Consider the following 26,404-nt stretch of genomic DNA (forward strand, 5'->3'; position numbering starts at 1 on the left):
ACAGGCCAATCTCTCTTCTCCCCGGCACCAGCAAAATTGCGGAAAAGCTAGTGAATAAAAAACTGTCGCAATATCTGGAAACCAACAACTTGCTCAGATGTTCACAAACTGGATTCCGCCCAGGGCAGGGCACCGACATCGCCCTGCTCGCAGCAGTGGAGGAGGCCAGAGCCCTGTTAGATGCAGGAGGATCAGTGGCAGTGATCCTCCTGGACCTCAGCGCGGCCTTTGATACTGTCAACCATCAGGTGCTGATCGAGCGACTTAAGAACATCGGTGTTGAGGGCATGGCTCTGAACTGGTTCAAATCATTCCTTGACCACAGTTCCTTTCAGGTCTGGGAGAATGACGCCCGCTCCCCCGAAACCCTCCTCCAATGTGGTGTGCCCCAGGGCTCATCATTAAGCCCGACATTATTTAATATCTACATGTCCCCTTTGGAGGAGGTTGTTACACCGTTCTGGGTGAGAATCATCAGCTATGCTGATGATATACAACTAGTGGTGTCCCTATCTCACCCGAACCAGGAACCATCAGACCTTTACAACTGTCTGGTAGAAATTCAAGGCTGGATGAATAGGTCATCTTTGAAACTTAACGGTTCAAAGACGGACATTCTCCTCCTTGGCCAGAAAGGGCTCTCTCTTCCGCAGAACATCTGGCCCCCGGTTTTAGGCGTACCCCCTACTCCCAAGTCTGAGGTTAAACGTCTGGGAATATGGATTGAAAAAGATCTGACCTTCGCGACACAAGCCACAAAAATCGCCGGGACCTGCTTTGGGCTCCTTAAAGTTGTCAGAAAGATTCTGCCCCTGCTCTCTCCCATTTCCCAGAAAATAATAATCCAAGGCCTTATTATATCAAGGCTGGATTTTAGTAACGCCATTTATCTTGGCGCTCCCGAGGCAACTTTCAACAAACTGCAGAGAATCCAGAACACTGCAGCAAGGATTCTCACTAACACCCCGGCGAGATCCTCCGCTAAACCAGCCTTGAGGCAGCTCCACTGGCTCCCAGTGAGAGAGAGAGTGGCTTTCAAGGCTCTTTGCCTGTCACATAAAATCTTACAGGACAAAGGACCCCCTATTCTAAAAAAATTCATCAGGCCCTATAAAGCCTTGAGAGCCCTTTGTTCGGACCATGAAAACCTAGTCACTATCCCTAGAGTGAAGAAGGTGCGTACGGGCGGACGGCGTTTCTCCGTCAATACGGGCCGTCTATGGAACTCCCTCCCCCGGGACCTTAGGATGGAACCTGACTACCTCTGTTTCAGGAAACGGCTCAAGACACACTTGTTCCCCTGATCTCCCTCCCGCCCCCCCCCACCCTCCTGAGCCTCCCTCTGGTCAGATCGGATCTTAGCACTGGGATACTTACGGGTGACTACGCGCTTTATAAAATCCAATAATAATAATAATATATTACCTACTGGCGATAGCCAGTAGGTATATATAGTTAGGACCTAGCTACCGGACCTAGCTACCATAGGAAATCCGCAACATTCTATTGGGAATAACTTTGGCGCCGGTTGAGGAATATGTGTGTAATTTTCCAAAATTTTGGCCAGCTCCGCTGCGCTCCTTCCCTGAAAGTTTCGGGGGGATTCGTGAAGTGGGGCTTGAGAAAAAAGGGGGGGGGGTCCCAAAACGTGTTTTACCCATGTTAATTTCCATAGGACATTCTGACAAAGCTACAGCCCGAACCGCTGAACGGAATTACACCAAACTTGGAAAAATTGTAGGGACTGGTACGCAGAAGTGCCTTTGCTATATTTGGTGAAAATTGCTCCAGTGGTTTTTATGAAAATTAACTTCAAAAACACATATATATCTATATGAGCTCACCGTATGCTCACCCGTAAGCTTACCCGTACATGTACGTGCGCGTACCTCTACGTGCACGAGCTGCATGCTGATTGGCTGCCACTGTGTCAACACTCCAAAACAGAAATTGTGGGCAGCCATCTTGTGCCTCGGTAGAGTGAGGTACAGGAAAGCAGAAAAACAAATGTGTAGAACTCAAAAAGGGGGCAGGGTAGAAGCACCCTGTCCCCCCTAGGCCTGCTCAGGGGGTCCCACAAGGACCCACAAGGCAAAAAAAAAGAAACGCATTACTTACCTGTAACAGCAGTTATCCAGTATTGGTGTCTTTCATAGATTCACATGCCTGAATCATTCCCCGTGGTCGAGACGGGAGCCTCCGGTACATAGAAAAGTAATGTCCTATAGACATACATAGAGAAAAATAGGCCTAAGGGCCTCACCTTAGTAGCCTATCCTTGTCCTTATGTAAAAAGGACCAAACTAAACTCTTAGAGCCAGCCAATCAGCTATCACCTCCCTCTAGAACCTTCCTGACAGGAGCCTCAGTCTCTCAGATTTTCGTACGCACCAAGCTAGGTAGGCGTAATATAGTTAGAGAGAACGTGAGTCCTTCCAGGGGAGGCGGGAGGGTTGCATGTGAATCTATGAAAGACACCAATACTGGATAACTGCTGTTACAGGTAAGTAACGCGTTTCTTATCCAGTATTAGGGGTGTCTTTCATAGATTCACATGCCTGAATCAGAGTAGTCAGCAATATATTATGCACATTTCTGATGTAATCATGCTATATAGTCATTTTAGATAATACACCAATCATCATGCGACTTTGAAACATTAGCATACATCAATATATCATAACAGTAAGAGATGTGCATACCAGGATGGCGGGATGTTGGAAGGCTCACCTCACTGGAATAGATGGCGAAGCACCGCCTGGCCCACTGCTGCATCCTGCATAAGTTCAGCATCCAGGCAATAATGTCTGGAGAAGGTGTGCGGTGACTTCCACGTCGCCGCTCTACATATGTCCAAAATCGGCACTCCAGCGAACAGCGCTGCTGATGTGGACATTGCTCTGGTGGAATGCGCTTGAACAGTAGCACTCAAAGGCCGTCCGGCCCTGTCATGGCAGAATGCTATCGCTGAGGAGATCCACCTGGAGATGCTCTGTTTCGTTAGAGGCATACCCATCCTTGGCCTACTGTAGGCCACAAATAGCTGTGATGACTTCCTGAAGCTCTTTGTCTTGTCTAGGTAAAACTGTATACACCTTTTGAGGTCCAAGGAGTGCAGCGTTCTTTCTGCTGCGGTGGTAGGGTTTGCAAAGAAGGAACGTAGAACCACCAGTTCATTAAGGTGAAAGTCTGAAGGCACTTTCGGTATGAACTTGGGATTTGTCCTCAGCACCACCCTGTCCTGTTTAAACTGCATGAAGGGTTCCTGAATGGATAGAGCCTGTAGCTCGCTGACTCTCCTGGCAGATGTTAGAGCGAGCAGCAGAGCCGTCTTCCATGAGATGTACTTGATGGGTGCTCGATGAATGGGCTCAAAAGGGTGCTTCATGAGTTGGGTGAGGACTAAATTGAGGTGCCATGTCGGTGGGACCCTTCTGGGTCTTGGGAAGGATCTATATAGCCCCTTTAGGAACTGCTTGATAAGTCTATTGGACCAAAGAGACGGTCCCTTGTAAGTCCTGGTGAATCGTGAAATGGCTGCCAAATGCACCTTAATAGATGCGTGCGCCAATCCTGACTGTGCTAAGTGCAGTAGATATGGCAGTATTTGTTCAGGTGTGATATGGAGTGGTCTCAGGCCTTTCTCTAAACATCACATGCAGAATCGTTTCCATTTTAGAGAGTACGTCTTGTTGGTACTGTCCGCTCTTGCTTTCGCCAGTACGTCCCTGCATTCCTGCGGGATGTTTAGATGACAGAACTCTCTGTGCTCAGGAGCCAGGCCGATAACCTGAGCGATTGCAGGTTCGGGTGCTGCACCTGCCCGTTGGACAATGTCAGCAGGTTCGGGTGCTGCTTCACACGAATCGGTGTCCTGATGGAGAGGCGATGAAGATCCGAGAACCAGTGCTGCCTCGGCCAGAACGGGGCAATCAGTATCAGGGTACAAGGCTCCGCCTTCATCTTCCTGAGAACCCTGGGAATCATCGGAAATGGCGGAAAAGCGTACGCAAATACGCTGAACCAACCGATGGAAAGAGCATTTCCGAGTGACCTTGGTTGGGGACGCCAGCTTGCATAGTTTGGGCATTTGGCGTTCTTCTTGGTGGCAAACAGGTCGATTCCTGGAACTCCCCATTCTGAGAATATGTGATCCAGCGTATTCTCGTCGAGCTCCCATTCATGGGAGAGGGATTTCTGTCTGCTTAGGGCGTCCGCAATGGTGTTGTCCTTGCCCGGGACATAGTCCGCTTTGAGTGTGATCCCATGGAGTACAAGCCAGTTCCAGATCTTCTGCGATTCGCGTGATAGAGTGAGCGAACGCGTTCCTCCCTGTTTGTTGAGATAGTGCATCGTCGTGGTGTTGTCCGTTCTGACGAGCACTTGGGAGTTCTGGATGCGTGGTAAAAAGGCTTGCAGTGCCAGACACACAGCCCTCAGTTCTAGAAGATTTATATGGAGTTGCTTCTCCTGATTTGTCCATTTGCCGCTTATTTGGAGGTCCTGGAGAACAGCCCCCCAGCCTTCCAGGGATGCATCCGTGGTGATCACCAGAGGTGCTGCTGGAAGTAGGAATGGCAGTCCTATAGACAGATTCTTGTGATTTTTCCACCATTCCAGGCCCTTGGACATTTGTGGTGTTATCTGTACTATGTCTTCGAAAGAACCTGTACTCTGTGTCCATTGGTTTGTAAGGGCTTCTTGCAATGGGCGCATCCTGAGTCTGCAGTGCGGAATGAGGAGTATACAAGAAGACATCATTCCTAGGAGTGATTTGTAAGTTCGAACTCTTAGGGACTTCCTTGATGCCACAGCCTTGGCCAGAGATATCTTGTTTTTCCTTTCCCTTGAAGGAAATGCTCTTGCGCATTCTGTGTTCAAGGTCGCCCCAAGGAAGGTGATGTTCCTTGTTGGGATCATGCAGGATTTCTCCTGATTGAGAGTCAATCCTAGGTGCTGAAAAAGATTGGTACAGGCGTTGGAGGATTCGGTCGCGCCTGCAGCTGAAGGTGCTTTTACCAGCCAGTCGTCGAGGTAGGGGTAGACCTGGTGACCCATTTGACGCAGAAAAGCTGCCACAGGTGAAAGGCACTTGGTGAAAATCCGCGGTGCGGATTTGAGGCCAAACGGTAGGACCTTGAATTGGTAGTGTTGTCCTGCCACCTCGAACCTCAGGAATTTTCTGTGCCCCTTGAGTATCGGGATGTGGTAGTAGGCATCCTGGAGATCCAAAGATGTCATAAAATCTCCCTTTTCCAGTATGCCTAGTATTTCCTGGATCGTAACCATCCTGAACGATTGACTCTTCAGGAAAGAGTGGAGTGCTCTGAGGTCTAATATGGGCCTCCACTTTCTCTCCTTCTTGCGTATAAGAAAGAAGCAGGAATAGAATCCCCTTCCTCTTTGAGACGAGGGAACTCTTTCGATCGCTCCTTTCTTCAACATCGCAGATATTTCCTGGAGTAGCAGTCGTAGATGTTTGTGCGGAAGTCTGCGGGGTGGTGTTGCAGGTGGGATGGTGGGGAATTCCAGGGAATGGACGAATCTTATTAACTGGAGTACCCACCGATCTGTGGTGATAAGATGCCAATTGTTTAGGAAATGGGTCAATTTTCCTCCAATCTTTAATGAGGGATATAGTTGCTGGACTGGCTGGAGTAATTGGTCACTGGCGTCCGCCAGTGCCTCTCCTCTGGTTTTTTTTCCCTTAAAGTTTGTTCTCCCGTAAGAAGTCTGACGACCTTGTTGCTGCTTCTGTTGGTACTGGGATTTATTCTGAAAGGAATACGAGGACCTATTTTGATAGGATCCCCTGTAGGAGGACTGGCCCCTGTATTTGTTACCTCGAAAGGACTGGTTCCTTGCCTGCAAAGTACCAAGTGCTCTAGCAGTATCAGTGTCTTTGATTGTTTGGAGCGCTTCGTCAATTTTGTCTCCAAAAAGGTGTTTGCCGTCGAAAGGCATATCCAGCACCTTCGTCTGCACCTCTTGCCTGAATGATGTTGCCTTAAGCCATCCCTGACGGCGCAGGACTGCTGCCCCAGCTAGTTGTCGAAAACCCGTCATGGCTGCATCTATGGCACAATCAATGATCTCAGCTGCCGAGGTTTGACCCTCCGTAAGCAGTGCCTTGACCTCCTCCTGAACTGAATCTGGCAGTTCCGCCATATATGGAACTATCTTCACAAAGCTGGCAGTTATAACGCCCCAGCAGGGCTATGGAGTTGGCCACCTTGACTGTCATGGCCGATGTCGTAGTAAACCTTTTACCAATTGCGTCCAACTTTCTTCCTTCCTTGTCCGGTGGGGCTGACAGAGGAGAGGAAGGGTTGCGAGAATTCTTTGGGCCGCCTGGGTTACAACCGAATCCGGTTTCGGGTGCCCATTAAAGCAAGCTGCCGCCGTGGTTGGAGCCTTGTATTTTTTATCCAGGCGTGGAACCACCGCCTGTACAGAGGCCGGCGTCATCATCAGTTTCTTTCCCTGTTCCCAGAGAAAGTCTATTATTGGGATAGACTTCGTTATCTTCTTTGTTTGCTCCTTAAAGTCATATAAGAAGCACTCGGTCTCAGTGGATTCCATCTCCATATGAAATCGCTTCGCCGCTCTTTCCACTATTTTATGGAAACCGCCAATGTCCACTGGCGGTGAATCTGCCTGGCGCGGTTGGGGCGAAGCTGAGGAAGCTGCCACATACTCTTCGTCTTCTTCGTTATCCGTCTGATCCTCTTGGACTTCCCCCTCTTCCGTTTCCTCAGCCTCCTCATCTGATGATTCTATCACCTGAGGTGGCACTTTCTCATTAGTAGTTGGTCGTGTCTGTCTTGGGGCTGCAGCTGGTTTATTTGTAGCAGGCGTCGGGCCCCCTGTCTCAGTCGCCGGAGTTTCCGTGAAACGCTGTTTGTAGTCCTGGATAAGGTATTTAAGGTCATTTACAATTGCCACGGGAAGGCATACCATCGGGGTGACCTCTGTACGAACATGAGCTTGGAAGGAGTGTTCCTCGTAGCTCATCTCATCCTGTTCTTCGTCCGTGCTCTGACATTTCACGTGAAGGTCTGAAATGGAAGTAGCCTGACCCAGGAGCTCTTCTTCGGATTCTTCACTCTGGAGAATCTCAGTAGGCAAATGACTTTGCACCTTACTTGGTGACGTTGTTTCTGGTGTAATCCGCTTCTTGCCAAGTTTGCCAGACACAGGACCTTTTGCCGGAGCCCCTGCTGTCGACCCTGGTGTTGTCGACGGTGGTAGGGCCAAAGACGACGTTTCTATCAGCTTTGATTTCCTCCACGGCTCAGAAATGGTTAATTCCGACGACGATTCACCCGTCGACGGGACCCCCGTCGACAGCGTGACCTTCGACGACGGTAACTCCGTAGACGATACTTTCTTCGTCGACTATGTATTCGTCGACGATGCGCTCATCGACGATTCATTCCTCGTCTTCGTCGACGACCATCCCGTCGACGGTGGACTCTTCGTTGACGACGTCGTCGTGGCAATCTTAGTCGTCGACGAGGTCTTGGACGTCGACGACGGTTTCAGCAATATAATAGATGGAATAGGTTTACCAGCTGACGACGATGAAGGAGTGGTCGTCGTCGATGAGAAAACCGACGACGTTGTCGTCGTCGACACAGTCGTCGTCGCTGTGGAGACGGAAACTGGCGCCACAACTCTTTTTTGCGTCGAGGAGGATGTCGCAAGCTTGCTGGATGACTGCGTAGGCTTCTTAAAAGCCTGAGAGCCCTTTTCAGACACTGAAGATTTAGTCGATCTTGCCTCTGAAGACTTCTTATGTACCTTCATAGGAGGAGTGTCTGAGGGGCCAGGGGAGTCCACCCTTGGCCTCTTCAGGGAGACTTCTGAGGTCATTGAAAAGCTTCCCTCTGAGGAAACCCCATCATCCCTCTTTTTAAGCCTGTCCAGCCAGATGAGCAGGCGACCTTCCCTGTCCCTCAAGGTCTTGTTAGGGAAAGACCTACATATCTTACAGTCTTTAGGTATGTGGTCAGGATAAAGGCAATATAAGCATAGGTCATGCTTGTCGTCCACATGTAGCCTTTTCTTCCCACATGAAGAGCAGGCCCTGAAAAGGGCTTTCTTCTGGGATTCAGACATGCCAGACTTTTGTAGAAATAAATCACTTACTTCAATGATAAGTGGTTTGAAGTAATCCTGTTCGAGATTTTTGAAGAAAGAACTCACTTAAAAGTGAACAAGTTGGTTTTGAAGAGATCCTGAGGAGAACTCAGGTTGGAGACTCCCTAGCACAATGTGCGGTAGAAAATCTGAGAGACTGAGGCTCCTGTCAGGAAGGTTCTAGAGGGAGGTGATAGCTGATTGGCTGGCTCTAAGAGTTTGGTCCTTTTTACATAAGGACAAGGATAGGCTACTAAGGTGAGGCCCATTTTTCTCTATAGGACATTACTTTTCTATGTACCGGAGGCTCCCGTCTCGATGACGGGGAATGATTCAGGCATGTGAATCTATGAAAGACACCCCTAATACTGGATAAAAAAGAATTTTTTTTAAAGTTGCGGGGTACTCGTACTGTACGCATACCATATGCGTACGTACGCGCACGGTACGCGCATCCCGCGAATTAAAAAAAAATATATATATCTTTTTTGGGCCTGGAGGGTCCTTGTGGGACCCCGTGAGCAGGCCTAGGGGGTCAGGGTGCTTCTACCCTGGCCCCTTTGCGAGTTTTCCACCTTTGTTTCACTGCTTTCTTGTGCCTTGGTTCTACCGATACACAAGATGGCTGCCAACACTTCCTGGTTTGGAGTGTTGACAGACAGTGGCAGCCAATCAGCATGCCTTCCCGAGAAAGCTGCATGTTCATTGGCTGTCAACACTTCTAACCAGGAAGTGTTTGCATCCATCTTGTGCCTCGGTAGACTGAGGCACAAGAAAGCATAAAAACAAATGTGTAGAACACAAAAAGGGGGCAGGGTAGAAACACCCTGACCCCCTAGGGCTGCTCAGGTGGTCCCACTAGGATATTAATATATTTAAACATTATCCGCTAATAGAATTAGCATTTAAAAAACCTTGCAAATTCACTGAAAAAACCATAGGTTTAAGGACTTATATGGTTAGGAATTAGCATTTAAAAAACCTTTGAAATTCACTGAAAAAACCATAGGTTTCAGGCCTTATATAGTTAGGAATTAGCATTTAAAAAACGTTTGAGTATATAAACGTTATCCGCTAATAGAATTAGCATTTAAAAAACCTTGCGAATTCAATGAAAAAACCATAGGTTTCAGGCCTTATATAGTTAGGAATTCGCATTAAAAAAACCTTTAAACGTTATCCGCTAATAGAATTAGCATTTAAAAAACCTTGCAAATTCACTGAAAAAACCATAGGTTTCAGGCCTTATATAGTTAGGAATTAGCATTTAAAAAACCTTTGAAATTCACTCAATAAACTATAAGTTTTAGGGGTGTTATAGTTAGCTGGACATTTCACTCATACAAAACCATTGAAATTGCTCCTATATAGTTAGTTGGACTAACTATATTTCGCGCACCCGCAATCCACTGCTGATGATATCACATATTACATCATGACATCTCAAATGACATCACTGATAGGAGCAATTTCAATGGTTTTGTATGAGTGAAATGTCCAGCTAACTATAACACCGCTAAAACTTATAGTTTGAGTGAATTTCAAAGGTTTTTTAAATGCTAATTCCTAACTATATAAGGCCTGAAACCTATGGTTTTTTCATTGAATATATATATATATATATATATATATATATATATATGTTTTCCATATATAATTATTATTACTGGGGTCCCCGCACATGGGCGGGAATATTCAGTGCTTATGATCATTGATGAGGATCCCCTGGAAGAGAAGTGGGGGAAATGCTGGGCAGAAGTTTACAAGACCGAATGAATTGCAAGGCAAATGTGTGATTTTAGGCAGGGTTTGAGGATCGCAAGGTACCGTGGGTAAGAAAACAAAATGGAATCCATGCAATTATACCACCCTGGCCTACCCTCGGTGTTGCATTTTCAGAAATGTCTGTATCTGGTGGTTTTCCCCAGGTGGCAGCTTGCCGGAGCCCAAAAAGTGCAGCCATTCACCATGGCAAAAGGAACGATATTGGGATTTAGCCCCACGGTCTTGGCCCATATGTAAACACCCCCCCCCCCAAAAAAAATCACTGGGATGGGATGTTTTGATCCACACTGGTGCAGAAAGTTTTTTGAGGGTGAGAGCGGGGACTGATGTTAGGATGGGCTAGACCCATTCCCAAAAAAGAAAATACTTCTATCTAGTGGGGATTATTACCCTCCGAGAAAGCCAAAACACTAGTATGTCCCTATTGGGGTGGGAGTATGATCCAATGTCATAGTGCAATGCCTGCAGCCTTTTCTTTCGCCCTAAATGCAAAAGCCCTGATCCTGAGTTGGCCTTTAACACCACCACCCTCCCTGTGACCATAATTGGGGGAAATGAACAGATTGGGCAACCTTCTATCAGCCAACAGGTGGCAGTAAGACACTATTGCCCCTACTGGGGAGAAGGGTATAACTCAACGATACTTTAGGCTGCCCATCCTTTTGCTTGGTTTGCACAATTTTCAAATCCCTGTTGTGGGGGTGGGAAGCTTATTGTGCCTTGGGTGGGTTAAACATCTAGTCCAAGAAACAGTTAAGCCTGTCGTTTGATTATTACTGGTAGCAAAAGAAGCCAAAATGGGTGCATCATGGGTGTGTGGAACAGCACTGGATGAGCTGATACTATTACAGAACCATAGCACACTAGGTTTTGGTTTATTCAAAAGTACAAAAATATTGTTCCAATATATGTATCTAAAGGATATTTGCACCATGAAGGTTTTGATGATGCCAGCAACTCAGCACAAATGTTGTACTTTAAGAACTAGGACTAAGATGAGCACAAGTTGCTTTTCAATATTTTACTCCAAAAGCCAGCTCACACTTCAAGGTTTGCTGTAACACTTGATTCACTGAAATGACCACAGATAAAGCAGCAGTTCTGAATTTGGACAATTCAATGAGTTCTGTAATGGCCTGTGGTTTGAAAGAAAAATCAAAGGCAAGAACAAAATGAAGGATTTGTCATTTCAAAACATTTCCTCCGCTGTATGTCCATTTGGAGAATGTGAACCGAAGGCTGGAGACCCCTTAAATCGCTGAATTCCATGCAATTCATAGAAGATTTTGGTTCTCAGAGTAGCATTCAAAATAGTCTTTTCTCATACCTGCAAAGAAGAAAATATGTGACATTAGCTATAGCAAAAAAAAGTTACCAAATATTTTTCCAAGAGTTATTTTTCTATTTCCGACATGCTTCATAGTGGTTTTTGGTTAATATTTTCATAATAAAAAAATGCCATTTTACTTAGATTCAGAAAGATATTCCACACTAAGAACAGGGATTTCTACCCTCTTCAAATTAACATGCAACAAATGTGAAAAACATGGAATACATAAGAAATAAGGGCCTTATAAGGGGAAACCCTCTATAGTCAATCTAGATCCGGTACTTTAATTTCACTTAAAATCTTATTACAAAATGGGTTCAACTGTTAATTTGATTGATTTTATTAACAATAAAGATGGGAACAAAATGAACTGGATACATTCATAATTACCTAGAGCAAGGGCAAATTAAGATTAGATTATATATATAGATATAGATATATAGGCAGCTGAGACTGCTGAAACGCGTAGATGTTTGACATCTAAAATAAAGATCCAAGTGTCCTAACACTTCTGGAGTGCTGGACGATTATTTCCTGGGAAAGAGGACAATCTTATTTGTGTGTTTGTGTATATATATATATATATATATATATATATATATATATATCACTCCAACCGGTTGTGGTGCATCGAAACCTCCAAAGCACTTTCGCCAGTGCGCAGACACGAAATAACGTTCCAAAGCCAGTCTTTAAGTGATTGTTGTTTTATTCAATCAAAAAGTGCAGGGGTGCATAACAGAGAACGACGAACAGACGCGTTTCGGGCGTGGCCGCCCTTGCTCACTGTTGGCGGTAAGATGGACAAGCTTTCGTTTAAATAATGCAAAGTTAATTTGGAAAAAGCGCGCCCAAATGCAAATAGCGCGCCCAAATGAAAATAGTAAACATTGTGAAAGGACTATTTACAAATCAAATGTTTGGGAATGAAATCAAAATGTGACGGCCATCTTAGCTTAGTCAAACATGCTTACATATGAATAGATATGATGAGTAAATATTCGTGCAGGCAATCTTTATCTTTTAAATGGTATCCTGAAAGTTAATTTAACATAAAAAGTTGATATTGTTTAGGCATTTGTCTTGCAAATACATTAATTTCACATTGTCTGTACAAATACAAAAAAGTAAAAAACACATTGTGTCTATTAGTTGAGAAACATAAGTGAGTGTAAATTTCACGATTAAACAAAAGTTTAAGACCATATTGCCTGTACAATTCATTCCTAATCATGACCAAACAAAGGTTCTCAAAAATAAATTTGTCTATTCAATTCATTCCTAAAATGAGCACAAATGCTTAAATGTCCTTTCCACTTTTTCTATGGTTTTTCCAAATATTCTAACCAATTAATCTTGCAAATTGTTGTCCATCTCATTTAAAACATAACCAAATGACAATTTATTAATAGTGAAGGAGTGACAAAGTGTCAGCGATCAGTCTCGTTTTGACAAATTGTAGTGTGTGGTTAAATCCAAACCAGGTAAAAATTATAACAAAAAGTAAAATAACTTACAACCTAAGAAATTAATCTTTATGGCTGATTTCATGATATTGAAGAATTCATTATCTCGGATGTTAAGTCACATCCTATTTGCTCACTAGCAACACAAAGGGGTGCAGAATCTGGTCACATTGCTTATTGAAATTTACTCCCTCAAGGGCTAATAACCTAACAGTACATATCCCAAGTATTGGCATTCAGCACCTTTCCAGAAAATTACAGAAAGTTCCAGAAAAATTACAGAAAATTACTTAAGTCCTCTCCCATATTCAGACCTCCAGGGGTTTTGCTATTGAGTCTGATGATATACATTGACTCAAGTTGCCTCAATCTCTTCTCGTAGTCCCCACCTTTTTTAGATGTTTTGACAGCATCTATTACAAAATAATTGAGCTGAGACAGGTTCCTATTGTGAAATTGGTCAGAATGTCGTGCTACTGGGTAGCTCTGATCACAATTGACAATGGCCCTGAGATGTTGGAGGATACGTTGATACACGGGCAATTTGGTACTCCCAATGTATCTCAAGTTGCATGTGCAGGTTAGAACATACACTGCTAGCTCTGTTCTGCAGGTGTAGTGGGCTTTAATTGCAATGGGTTTGGGGTCAAAGGGAGTTGAATAAGACCTAGTGTTGATGCCAAAATGGCATGCACGACATGAAATGCAACGGTAGAAACCCTTACGGGGTGACAACCAATCATCATTTTTGGCTGTTTCTGGCGAACTTGAAACCAGTTCATTGCGCATGCTGTAAGCCCTTCTGTATGTGACTGTTGGTTTGTTGGTTAAAATTTCACTGAGTACAGGGTCAGTCAGAATTACAGGCCACTGTTTTCTCACCAAACTCGAAATCTGGCGAGCTTGTCTGCTGTAGCTAGTGATTAGTCTAATGTCATTGCCATTATCTGTGAGGTTTGTTTTTTCTGTGTCCATGTTTACTGCTTCCAGCAACATGTTTCTATCAAGTTTGTTGGCTTTTGTCATGGCTTTGTTTAGGGCGTTTCTTTTGTAACCCCTTGCTTCCAAACGTATTCTAGCTTCTTTCTGATGCTGGTCTCGAAGTTCCACTGTACTGCAAGTTCTGTGTATCCTTAGGAATTCCCCATAGGGGATTGCCCTAACAGTGTGTTGTGGGTGGAAACTTTGTGCATGCAGGATAGTATTTCCTGCGGTGCTTTTTCTGAAAAGACTTGTGGTAAGAGTATTGTCCACTATCTCAATCAATACATCCAGAAAACTGATTTTGTTCTTGCTTATTTCAGCAGTAAACTTTAGATTGGAATTATTCTTATTAATGCTTGCCACAAACAAGTTCGCATCTTCCAAACTACCTCTCCAAATAATAAAAATATCGTCAATGTACCTGATGTACTTCACAATATTGTTATTCCAAACGGCCGAGTGCTCGACCCTGAGGACATGCTCCTCCCACCATATATATGCTCCAACATTAATGGGGCACTCTGGGTCACTTCCATCATACATTTATGCATACGCGTTTCAGCAATACGCCTTCCTCAGTTCTCTAAATGCATGTTCATGGCGAGTAACATGGAGTTCATTTAAATAATATTAACACACCCTTCTCAATGGTGAGTTTAAAATGATGGCAAGCAAGGACTGCAAGGATTTTCCATCAATAACGGATGCATACACTCGACTGTACACATACAATCGACTGCATACAATACACCATGTTTTTCATATTCACCCGGTGAGGGAATTTGTATATGTCATATTGGGGACCCTTGAGCCACGCTTGCTAAATGCTCAGGACCGCCAACTCTTAGACTTGATGCTTACATTGGCATGTAAGGTGATTTTATGTAAATGGAAAAACACATCAGAGGTTAATTTTAAAATCTGGCAGGAATGGCTTTCCTTCCTGAGGGGAGCGGATAATCCGGCGCTGCAATCTGCCACCTGGAGATCATCCAATAAGAGACTCTGGAAGTCACTTGATATGTCTTCCTTTCATTTTGATCCCCCGTGATGATGTAACACTGATTGCTGTATTGTTTTTTTTCTCAAGGCGCGCCTGTACATAAAGTAGTCCAGTGCCTGACCTACGTACTGATAGCTTGGATTTACATGTAACTGCACATTTTCTCTATCTATCTTTTTATCTATTATGTTTACTTATTCCCATGTGAGCCTGATTCGGGCATCGCCAGACAATTGTGACTTGGATTTTCTTTTAGTTTTGTATTGTTGTCGAATAACGCAGGTGATTGAATCTCTGTATTTGAAGCCTTACTGTAGTGTATTTTTGTTTCTTTTCTCAATAAAAATGATTTGAATTAAAAAAAATAACGGACGCCATGTTGGAAAGGCAATGTCTTAATACTCATAGTTCATAACAAATTATCGACTCCAATAAAACATTCTGCCTCAATGGGCGAGTATTCCATCATTGTCCTTACTTTCGTAGCATGCCACATTGCGTGCCAGTCACTTTTTGCTCCGTCGACTGAGGTCATGGGTTATTCAAACCTAGGGATAGCGGTAATTTGACTGCTGCCTGTGGATTTATCCTGACTAACCAACAAGCAGGAAGGCGAGGGGTGTACAGAGCAAGAAAACATTGCAGAAGCCCATGAAGGACGGAATTACAATAAGTGACTGCATCGCAATGTGGCTTGCTACGAAAGTACCACACCCACACACACCCACACCCACACCCACACGGTTTAGAGTCCATCATTGGCTAAACTTTTTAAAAGTTTGCTTGGGCTTCAGCTGTATAAAAGTCCTAGCTGCAGTGAAGTTCAGAAGTTTTGTCAAGACAAGAACTTTATATAAAAAAAATAAAACAGCTGTCATTTAATAGCCTTCATAGACCCACGGCTCGGACACAAATGCTGTGCATAATGACCTTTAATGGGCAGATCTGTATCAATAAATCAATTGGCTGGTGCCTATTTATTTACAAAATAATGTTGGATTTACATACAATGATGAAGCAAAGACAAAATTAATTGCTTCTAAATAAGTTGTTTTGTAAAATAAAGCTGCTATCCTGTACATTGTCTGAGAGATAAGCAAGTTATCTCCAAGAGCATAGATGGGGTGTTGTCACTGACCGAGCTTTAGTCTAGCGTACCAAGTAACATGAATTGCGCACGGATAACCGAGGGGATGCAGAGTCAGCTGTGCCAACCCACCCTCCTTTCGAAATCCGCCAACTTGCGTTTTTCAGCAGATACCCAGCCCTCACTGTGTCAATGAATGTGCACTCTGGTATACCAACAGCCCACAATGGTATTCTGGACTGGTGCTACACTCAAAGAATATCCCTTGATCCACAACAGAGTAGACAACTGCACACTTACAGAGCCATGGGCATGGACAGTTTGGTGGCAGCTCCCAGATGCTGCCCGGGCACAGGTTCTGTTAGACTCACCCCCGCAGAGAGGGTATAATAAACCCCTTAAATAAAACTCCGTTAGCTAGTTTTTCTAGTTCAGACCACCATGGAAGATGCAGTTGTGCTTACAGGTGTGTAGGTATGGGGACTATGCAGCTACATGCAGCACCAGACAGGCAGTGTCTACAGTAGAATTCCTGCTTCCCTGAGCTTACAGCAGCGCTGCTCCTCTGAAATCCCTTCAGTAGTTTCACCCATGTCGGAGTGCTGAGCTTCTACCCACATTTGGATAATAGATGTGCCTTGCAACAATACCTGGATTAAACAGTTTCAGCTGACTAGTCAGCTCAGTCCCCACTGATGTGAGCAGCAGCAGCTCAATCCCATACATCTTTAGTTTGTTGCTTTCCCTTCCATGAAGAGGGTATTTTGACACAATTTTGGTTTTGATCTGACTTTGAAGACCATGCCTCCTTCTGCTATATATATATATATATATATATATATATATATATACACACACATATACACACCATTTATGATCCTCAAGCAGTGCAGAGCAAAAGTAAAGTGGTGATCCTTCTAAGATCTGTGTCTCATACACAGGAAGAAAACAAGTTACTTACCTGTAACTTTAGTTCTCCAGTATTGGAATCTTTCATAGATTCACATGCCTGAATCATTCCCCGTCGTCGAGACGGGAGTCTTACCGGAGACTCCCGTCTCGACGACGGGGAATGATTCAGGCATGTGAATCTATGAAAGTTCCAATACTGGAGTAAGTAGTATTTGGTCAATTCTTGTGTATTCTGTGCATAATGGGTTCTGGCGGTAGTATTTCTGTAACACAATATATCTGTAGTCAATACTCGGGCAAAGAAACTTCAAGGCATTGGGGCTGGGTGAAAGGTGACTAACAGCTGCAAGCTTTGCACAAATGGCATTGAACATCAAATCAGAGTTAGCAGGAAATGAGTAAAGGTGTCTGGCCTAACCCAGGCTACATTGAATAATTTGCCAAAGCCTTTTGTTAGGAGATTACCACTAAGATGTATTGCCAATGTCTAAAATAAGGCATCAATTCCAAGCCTCAAATCAAGGTCTCATCTGCTTAGAGGTATAAAACAAATATGTGAATAGGAATCAGAATCCTCTTGCCTTGGTCCATTTTGTATTGAGTTTAAGAGTACATATTACATTAATACAAGCAACATAAAACAATCAAACACCCTGGCCACTCAACGAGTGTACATTGATTACAATTTAATTTCCACGTTAGCTGTGAAGTTTTACAGCCTGCGTCTACAAGGCAGCATGGTATGCATTTGACAAATGTCAAAAAAAGGAGGGAGGATTCTATTGTAAGGGGAGGGCTTTTATGTAGGTCCTGCGTACATGCCCAGTCATCAATCAACAATAGAAAGGGTACGTAGTTCCTAAGTGACAGAATCGTCACAGCACTCCTGCTAGCCAGGAGTTGTCTAGCGGAGAGTGTCAGAAAGGTGGTACTCCCCTGAGGCGAAAAGCCGGGGGATTAGGGTCAAAGCTGGAGCCAACTCTGCATGGGGACATTTTAAATTTTGATGGAGCAATTTTAATTGGAATTGTTTTTTAAAAATATTATCTGTTTGCACTGCCGTCTTGAACTGCCGATTTGCACTATCGAATTGCAGCTTGCACTGCCGATTTTCTAATTGCACTTGCCACTTTAATTCCTACACGCTCGCTGGTTGCTCCGGTGATACACACCGTGTTAACTCCATCTCCTGACCCCCCGCGCAGCCGATTAGGCGCTGACGCGGAAGGGGGCTCAGGGAACCGCCATCTTAGAGGTAGGGGAGGTCTGCGGACTAGTTGTCGCAGCCTCACGCCCTCCTCCCGCCCCCATAAATGGCCACAGGGCTTCGTCCACGCAGCGGGCGCGCCGGGCCGAAGGCGCGGCAAAGGCAAGCCCGTCTGCGCCCAGCACCACTACCCCTGGTCGGTTTCTATCAGATCCTCCGCATAGGCGACTTTCAGCCAAGCGCAGCTCTGGAACTTGAGAGGAGGAGGTGAGGGCACCAGCTGTATTATAGTGATCCCAGATGAAAAGATGCAGACAGGGCCACAAAGGTGTCCTTCGTGTAAAACGGACCTTCCACCGTTTCTCTATGACAAAACTAGGGCTTCTACCCCACCCCCATTATCAAGGATAGGCGGGGAGACCAAATAACGAACTGCCTACTGATTAATGCCAGATCACTGGTAAAGCATAGTATCGAGTGCGCAGAGTTGATTCAGGACAGAAATGTTCAAATTGCGTTCATCACAGAGACCTGGACCGATGCAGCATCTGGTCCTGATCTAGTAAAGGCTACTCCTCCTAACTACCTCAACTATGTCCTGGATAGGTCTGGGAAAGGGGAGGAGGTCTGGCCATCATCTATCAAACTTCCATCCAAGGAGTCTTTTCGCCAGTGACCTCAGGGGCATGTGAGGCCCTGGGGTTCAAACTGGTGCTCTCCAACCATCAAACCTGTAAGGGCTGCCTCCTGTATAGACCTCCGGGGACGAAGTCTCTTTTTCTTGAAACAGTGGGCAGCATTCTGGAGGAAGCCCTTTGTGTCAAATCGTTCACGGTCTTGGGGGACTTCAACTTCCATTTAGAATGTGTCACCGACGTGGACACTTTGGCCCTTTTTGAGGCGATACTCGCGACAGGACTGACTCAGGTGGTCACAGGGGCAACGCACCTGGCCGGGCACACGTTAGATGGGATATTTTCAAACAATCCTGATCTTGCATTTGCTAAAGCAGAACCTATGCCCTGGACGGATCATGGGGTGGTATTTACTATTCTGAGCCCCCTTGTACAAAAGACTATTTAATGGGAAAATCAACTAGGATGTGTAGGGCTTGGAAAAATCTTGATGGTAGGGCTCTGGAGGATCTGTTAGCCTCCAGGACTGCCTTACCAGCAGATGTGAATAAAGCACCCTCTGAGTACCTGGATTGGATCGATCGGGCCTGTCACAAGCTAGCTCCCCATAAGCTATGCCGGCCCACTAGGTCAGTCCCATCTGCTCCTTGGTTTTCGGACGAGCTCCGAGAAGCCAAAGCAGTATGTAAGAAGTTAGAGCGGACATGGCGAGTGAATTATAACGAGCCGGACAAAGAGTCTAAAAGCCACCCAAAGGGCATATAAAGCTAGCATCAGGAAGGCTAAGAGCGCTTATTTCACGGACCGCATTGAGAAGGCTATGAACTCAGCAAGGGAACTTTTCGACACAGTAGCCAGCCTAACTACCCCTAAACCGATGACTGTGCCTCCTAATATTGAACTCTGTGAACCCCTGGCCAATTTCTTTCGTAACAAAGTCCAAGCAATTTTCACAACACTTGAACCGCAGGTGGCTCTGAACCTCGCGGAGGGGTCTCATAGGGCCCCCTCTGCTGTTTCTTCGGGGGTCAAACTCTCGGCTTTTGAGCCAGTACGTTCCAAGGACGTTCTTAAACTATTGATGGCAACCAAGTCGGGTTCTCCCTATGACCCCTGCCCCACGTCAATAGCAAAGCTGGCAGCACCTCCAATAGTTAACTCTCTAGCCAACCTCTTTAATCTGATGTTTGAGAAGGGTGACTATCCCAATGTCTGGAAACGGGCATCCATTTCCCCACTACTGAAGAAACCCTCGCTGGATATCACGGAGCCCAACAGTTATAGGCCCATAGCTAGATTGCCGATGCCGGCAAAACTTATCGAGAAAGCTATGAATCTCCAGCTCTGCTCATTCCTGCGTACCTCGAATGGTCTGGACCCAGCCCAACATGGGTTTAGGGAAGGACAGCACCGAGACCGCTCTGATAAAGTCCACTGAGGAGGTCCGGAAGGTGCTGGATGATGGGGGCCAGGCAGTGCTGATATTACTGGACCTGTCTGCGGCCTTCGATACGGTCCACTATGCTATTTTGGTGGACCGACTGGAGGACTGCGGGGTACAGGGTCAAGCACTGAGCATTCTGAAATCCTTTCTTAAAAACCGGATACAAGTGTTGGCAATGGGAGATTTTGAATCGAGACCTTTCGAACTCCCAGGGGGGTCCCTCAGGGATCCTCCCTAAGCCCCACTTTATTCAACATCTACGTATCCTCTCTCGCCCCGGTGATCCGAGCCTTTGGGTTCGAGTTAACATCCTACGCAGATGATACCCAGATTGTGGTGTCGGTACTTCCGGGGAAAGAGCTGGGTGTAGCTGCTCGGTTTCAGGACTGCATGTCAGCAGTTAGTTCATGGATGGCAAAGAGTTGCTTAAAATTGAATTCCTCCAAGACCGAGGTGCTTATCTTCGGGTCAAATACTAACCTCTGGAGCTCTAAATGGTGGCCGACAGAGATGGGAGCCCCGCCATCTCCGGATCCAAAGGTGAAGAACTTAGGAGTTATTATTGATAGCCAGCTCTCTTTTAAACCTCAAGTTAAGGCGATAACCTCTTCCGTACACTGAATATTGAAAATCATCAGAAAGGTTATCCCCTTCCTACCGGAGGGGGAGCAGAAAGACGGTGGTGACGGCACTAGTGCTGTCGCGCCTCGAGTACTGCAATGGCCTGCTTCTGGGGGCTCAACAGGGATTGCTCAATAAACTCCAGGTACTACAAAATGCGGCCGCCCGCCTGATAGGGGGCCTACCCAAGTTCTCCTCGGTCACCAGAGAACTGGAGAAGCTACACTGGCTCCCTGTGCGGAAGCGCATTTTGTTCAAAGCCCTGTGCATCGTCTTCAAGGCACTTCATGGTCAGGGCCCGGTGTTCCTCCAGGAACTCTTCCGATGGTACAGACCTGGCAGACAACTAAGGTCGGCCAGTATGGGGCTGATCAAAACTGCCCAGATCAGGAAGGTGCGCTGGGGGGGGCAGAAGTTTTGCAGGGGGAGCTGTGAAGGCATGGAATGCCTTGCCTTTAGCCCTCAAACACAATAACCTGTTGGCTTTCAGAAAAAATCTGGAAACATGGCTCTTCACCCTCTAGTTCCGCAGGTTAAATCTTAGGGAGGTACCACTTCAGCACCAGGACACCGGTTGGTATTAGCGCGCTTTACAAGTGTTATAAATAAATAAACTGTACAGGGGCTAAAGAACAAGTGGAAGGAGGCCGCGTCGAGGGGCCAAAGGAGCCCGAAGATTGTGCTGAATCAGGTTAACCCATTAAGAGGTGTGCCAACAGGGTCTATCTCAGAGTGGTCACCCCTGGACCACTCCGTAAGCAGCCAAAGTGTACCGGGATCGCTTGCTGAGCCATCCTGTTCCCTCGCTCGGTGAGGGGTATTACCTCGGTTCAGTCCGAACTGGAGCCCCGGTACCCGGAAGTATCCAGTATCCGTGCTTACCTTTGTCACTGCAGAACCTAGCTACACGACCTACCCGTACCGCCGCTCGTCAGGGTGGTAATCGGTGATACCGGTAGCTTCCATAAATACGCCCTGTGTTGGAGTTGTGGCGCGAAGATTCTGCGAAACAGGGGGGGCGTGGCTACGTGATTGGAGAGGTCGGGCCCGTACATGCCTGAGAGTGAGTGTGCAGGCGACGGCCATCTTAGAGTGGTGAAGTTACTCTAAATGTTAGTAGTTATTAATAACAGGTCATTGAATCACTTGTGTTCAGAGCCCGGTCAGGTGCTGTGACTGCTCTAACATCACTGAGTTGTATTATTGATATTCAATGATATAAAATATATATATTATAAATTTTATATATGTGGGAGATTAGTCCTGACTTTATTATTAGTGTTGGCAGTTGCGATAAAAGGGGGGGGGGGGGCACCAAGTTAGCAAGTTCCGAAATACCCCGAAAACTAATGGGGTGTCAAAACTTATCTGTAATTGTCAGTTGATATTGGGCCTCAATTGTCACAAAAATACCAGATTGGAAACGGAACTGAAAGTTGTGTCCGTGTCAGCAGTAGACAGGCTTCAAAAGCGCTACCAGGATTGGCGGCCATCTTACTGTGGGGGAAAGGGAGGTAAAAGACACAATGTAACAATGCTGAGTGTCAGTGGCAGAGACAGATGATGCATAATCAATATTTGATAGGGGTGCCTATCATTGTCCTCTTTGGATGTTTGAATCAAAGGTAGATATTAGACCTTATGCCCTGACTTCATCTAGTCACTAGGTGTAACTAATCATACTATCTGGATCTCGCATTCATCCTACTAGTAGAGGTCGAAGTGCTATTACTGTGGATATAGTGTCTTGACCAGTATTAGCGTGTTAAACTAGACCATGGTATTTCATCGTTCAGCTCATGGGCGTCTGTTTGCAAGCGGTGGACCCATCTTTGAACAATGCGGACTGTGTGATGTTTGGGTGTGCCTCTAGGATCAGCCACTGTATGCTCTCTGGGGTGTGTCTTTTCTCTTTGCAGTGGGTATATAGCCTGGTGGTGGTTCTACCACACCTGATATTGCTCTTGTACTCCGTGATCCTTATTTTTGCTGCTCTCATCGTCATTCCTACATAGAATTGTTTGCAGGGGCATATCAGAAGGTATATGCAGTGGATGGTGTTACAATTCGTGTGTTTTTGCAATGTCCAGGTGAAAGTTTGTCAGTTTTATTTCTTTGTATACTGAAGTTTGGGGGTAGACTGCACAGACCCTGTACGGGTGGTGGCCTGCCACAGGCGGTAGGCCCCACAAGTTTGTCTGTGTATCTTCTTACGTGGTCTGGTGTGCATCAGTAGATCTTTCAAATTGCTGGACCTCTTGAACGCAAAACGTGGTTTTGCAATTGTCAATTCTCCAGCCTCAAGCGTTCCCCAATGTTTATTGATGGTTTTCTTTACGAGAGTGGATCTGGGTGAGAATGTGGTGACACAAGTAATGGTGTTGTCGGGAGTCTTTATTTTAGGTTCTAGTAAACCTGCCCTATTGTTATTACGGGCACGCTTCATGCATTTTTTCACCGTTGATTCTGGGTATTGCCTTTTGCTGAGGTTCATAGACAACAGGGTTGCTTCTTTTTTGAAGTCTTGTGTGGTCGTGCAGTTTCTCCTCAAGCGGAGGAACTGGCTGAAGGGGAGATTCTCTCTCAATGCTCTGGGGTGGTAGCTATTGAACATGAGTAAGCTATTCCTCTTCAAGTGTGGGCCCACCCTGTGCTGGCTCAAAGCTTGCGTAGGCAGTTGCGCCAATTTTCTTGATTATGGTTATCAACTGTCCGTCCACTATGTCACTGGATGTTTTTCCATCAGTACTTAAGTATGACTTGAGTAGAACCCATACGCATTTCAGTCTCAATTTCGGGGGGCATTATGTCCAAATATACATTTAGCTGTTCCCTACAGTATGACATGTTGCACAGCTGATCAGTTATTTTAGGCGATGGTCTGCAACTTCAAAGCATCAAGACCCTTCTCTTCTCTAATACCACTGACATTTCAATGAATATGTGGTTTGACAGTACCCCAGCTGGGCCACCTCTGGGGACTGAAGCACAATACAGCCTATGTGTATTTGCTTTCAACATCGCTAGCCAACAATTGTACATCAGCGGGAAGTACCCAAAAACTTGCTAAACCACATCTGGCAGAGTGCATCAGCCCTCACACCCACTCTGTGCAGAGATGCGCGAGCATAGTATGTTCTGTGCAGAAATTCAAAATGTATTAGGTGCAAACATGTCTTATCTTTGCTCTGCATCTCTGTATACAATCTAGATAAGTCTCCTTAACCAAGGAGTTAAACGGAGCTTTTCTGAAGGGTCAAATGTTCACGGGGGGAACTGGAAAATGTGTGTCAGTCCAACTAGAGGCTGCTCGTATTCTGAAGTATAAGAGAAGATCTAACGCTATGCGTTCTCTACAGCTCTTTCAAGTTTCTAAGGGGAGGAAGGCGTTATTAGGGTATATGTTGCCTAACGTGGTCAAATCTAAAAAAAATATGAAAAAATAAAGTATCAAGTTACTTGTTTGATCTTGAGACGCAGGTTGGCAGTACAGCAGAGTTTAAGGCCAGCGGCAAACTGGAAGCATTCAATACCACCAGCTTCGCTCTACAACAGATGCCATACCACACCCAACCACAATGTGCACTGCACAGTGCATTTCTCCCACTGAGCAGCTGTGGGGTGAGCAGATAGCGGTTTACAAATGGTTCAGACAAATGGAATCCGCTTCAACCGTCACTGAGGCTGGCAGGGCCCCCCTCTGAATAGCAGGGTTAGGGTTCCCCATTTATATCTAAGTTGCTTGCGTAGCCAGATAAACCGAGATCTGCTCGATTTAAAATGCAGGAAAAAGACCTGTTCAGTGGAACAGGTATGTTGGTAAATATGTATAACTATCTAGGCAGGATTATAATTTTAACTAAACCAAGACTACGGTGGAGGGAAAATGGCAGCTTAAGCCATCTCACTAATTAAGCCTCACTATTGGTTATAGTTCTCTTGCAGTACAACTCTGAAGTCTCTATTGACCCAGATGCCAGATATTTGACCAATGATTAACACAGCAGCAGGAATTCAAATGTGCATTTAGGAGGTAACGTGCATTAAAGGGAATATTTCTAATTTTGCACAGTTCATAAAGATGCCTGAAATGGGACCGAAGTGGAGGCACTCTTAGATCAGGAGCAATGCTAACCTCGGGGGGGATACCATCTGTAACTAAGGAGAATATCTGCCTAGATATAAAATGTAGGCCTCCTACCACACAATTCTAGCAGAGACTTGCAGCAAGTGGCTCTATTCCTATCGCGAAGGAGATGTGCAAAACCGAAAATCCCTGCAGCGTAACTTCCACCATTTCATGGGACGACGATACGATAAAATTTTGTATGATGCTGGCCATAGATGTACAATATAAGAGTTTAACCCACCTAAGGAACAAGGCTTCAAACACTAGCTCCTACAAGAATGAGGTTACTGGTGGATACTCTAACTGCAGATTTCTCAACTTGTGAATAGTCCCCAGGGGTCAGACTGGATCCTGAAACTTTTAGAGCAGTTCTCCTGCATGCTGACAGGTGAAGTCATGTGGTATAGCCTTAATCAATAATTTTTTTAGGACTCGCTTGTCTGTAGTGGTGCCGTGCCACTGTTGGAGTAAGTGTAAGATCGTGCCTCAGACAGGGAAACTATGCCGACAAGAACCTACTAAAGCTGTAGCAGGAGAGGCTAGGGACAGAGCTGCATGTTGTCCTCATTGTTCCTAAGAACAGCGGCCCTCCACGAATGGGATGAAAGGCGTGCTTGGGTGGAGAAGTCTGGCGTAGGTAAAATAAAAATCTTCTACCGTAGCCACAGTGAGGGTGAAAACATGTTAGTGTAATTATCTTATGGGAGCAGAGAATGAATGTGCTTTGGCTCAGTTTTCCTTGTAATGTTTTAATACCAAGTCCACCTTTTAGCTGAAATGCAAGAGACATCAAGTGCCTCTACGTCGCTGGAGAAGTCCATAGACCTCATCCAGGCATGATGCCAAAGAGCCACACTGGTAACTATGGGGGAAGACATCCTTTACCACAAAACCATTTCAACGTGGAATGGTTACATCATGGTTTTGACTACGCAAGTCATTACATCGACTTGCACTGGGGGGCGCTCAAGACTAAGGAATAGTGTGAATTACTATTCCAACACCTTCCCTACTGTACGTAGATCGGAATAGTGTGAATTGCTATTCCAACTCCAAAGTCCAGGGCAAGTCGATGTAACTACTTGCATTGTCAAGACGGCAATGTAACGTACCGCGTTGTGATGGTACACGTCGTATCATTATACATCCAACCATGGTGTGTTCTGAATAATCAGTTGCAGTTGCTTCTAGTTTCCAGGTGAGATCAGATGACAAACTTGCTCCATAGTGGCTATCAATAGCCTGGGCAAGGGACGCCAGGAGGTCTCCAGAACAACTGGTAAAATTGGCACCAGCGTTCCTCCAAGGGGATTAGAGTAGTGGTAAAAAAAAACAGCTGGTGTTTACTGATCTCAGAGAAAGTCTTGTAAAAGAAAACAATCTGTTTACCAAATGTTTCTATTTTTTTTACTCACCATCAGGCTAAGTGGTAGTAAAGGCACTGGGATTGACTTTGCTGGTGGAAGCCTGTACTAAAACTCTGACGTCAGATGAGTAGGAAAGGCACGGTCACTGGTTGCAAGGCTATGGCAACAAGGATAAGTTACTTACCTGTAATCCTAGTTCCCTTCCAGGGGTATCCTCATCAAAGTCATAAGCACTGAATATTCCCGCCCACGTGCGGGACCCCGGAAACAATATAAAAATATATCTGTAAAA

The 26,404-nt window shown here is 45.4% G+C and overlaps 1 protein-coding gene across 1 annotated transcript in view; it reads right to left on the minus strand.

The window, feature by feature from the left end:
* Nucleotides 1-10,933: 10,933 nt before the first annotated feature.
* IMPDH2 (inosine monophosphate dehydrogenase 2) overlaps nucleotides 10,934-26,404 on the minus strand; it is a 336,137-nt gene continuing 320,666 nt past the window's right edge. Inside the window, exon 14 of the mRNA XM_078661802.1 lies at nucleotides 10,934-11,254. Within this exon, the coding sequence (XP_078517928.1) occupies nucleotides 11,233-11,254 (22 nt within the window). The 3' untranslated portion in view covers nucleotides 10,934-11,232. The remainder of the gene's footprint in view (nucleotides 11,255-26,404) is intronic.

This window comes from Lissotriton helveticus, chromosome 9 (assembly GCF_964261635.1).
Source record: "Lissotriton helveticus chromosome 9, aLisHel1.1, whole genome shotgun sequence".
Lineage (NCBI taxonomy): Eukaryota > Metazoa > Chordata > Amphibia > Caudata > Salamandridae > Lissotriton > Lissotriton helveticus.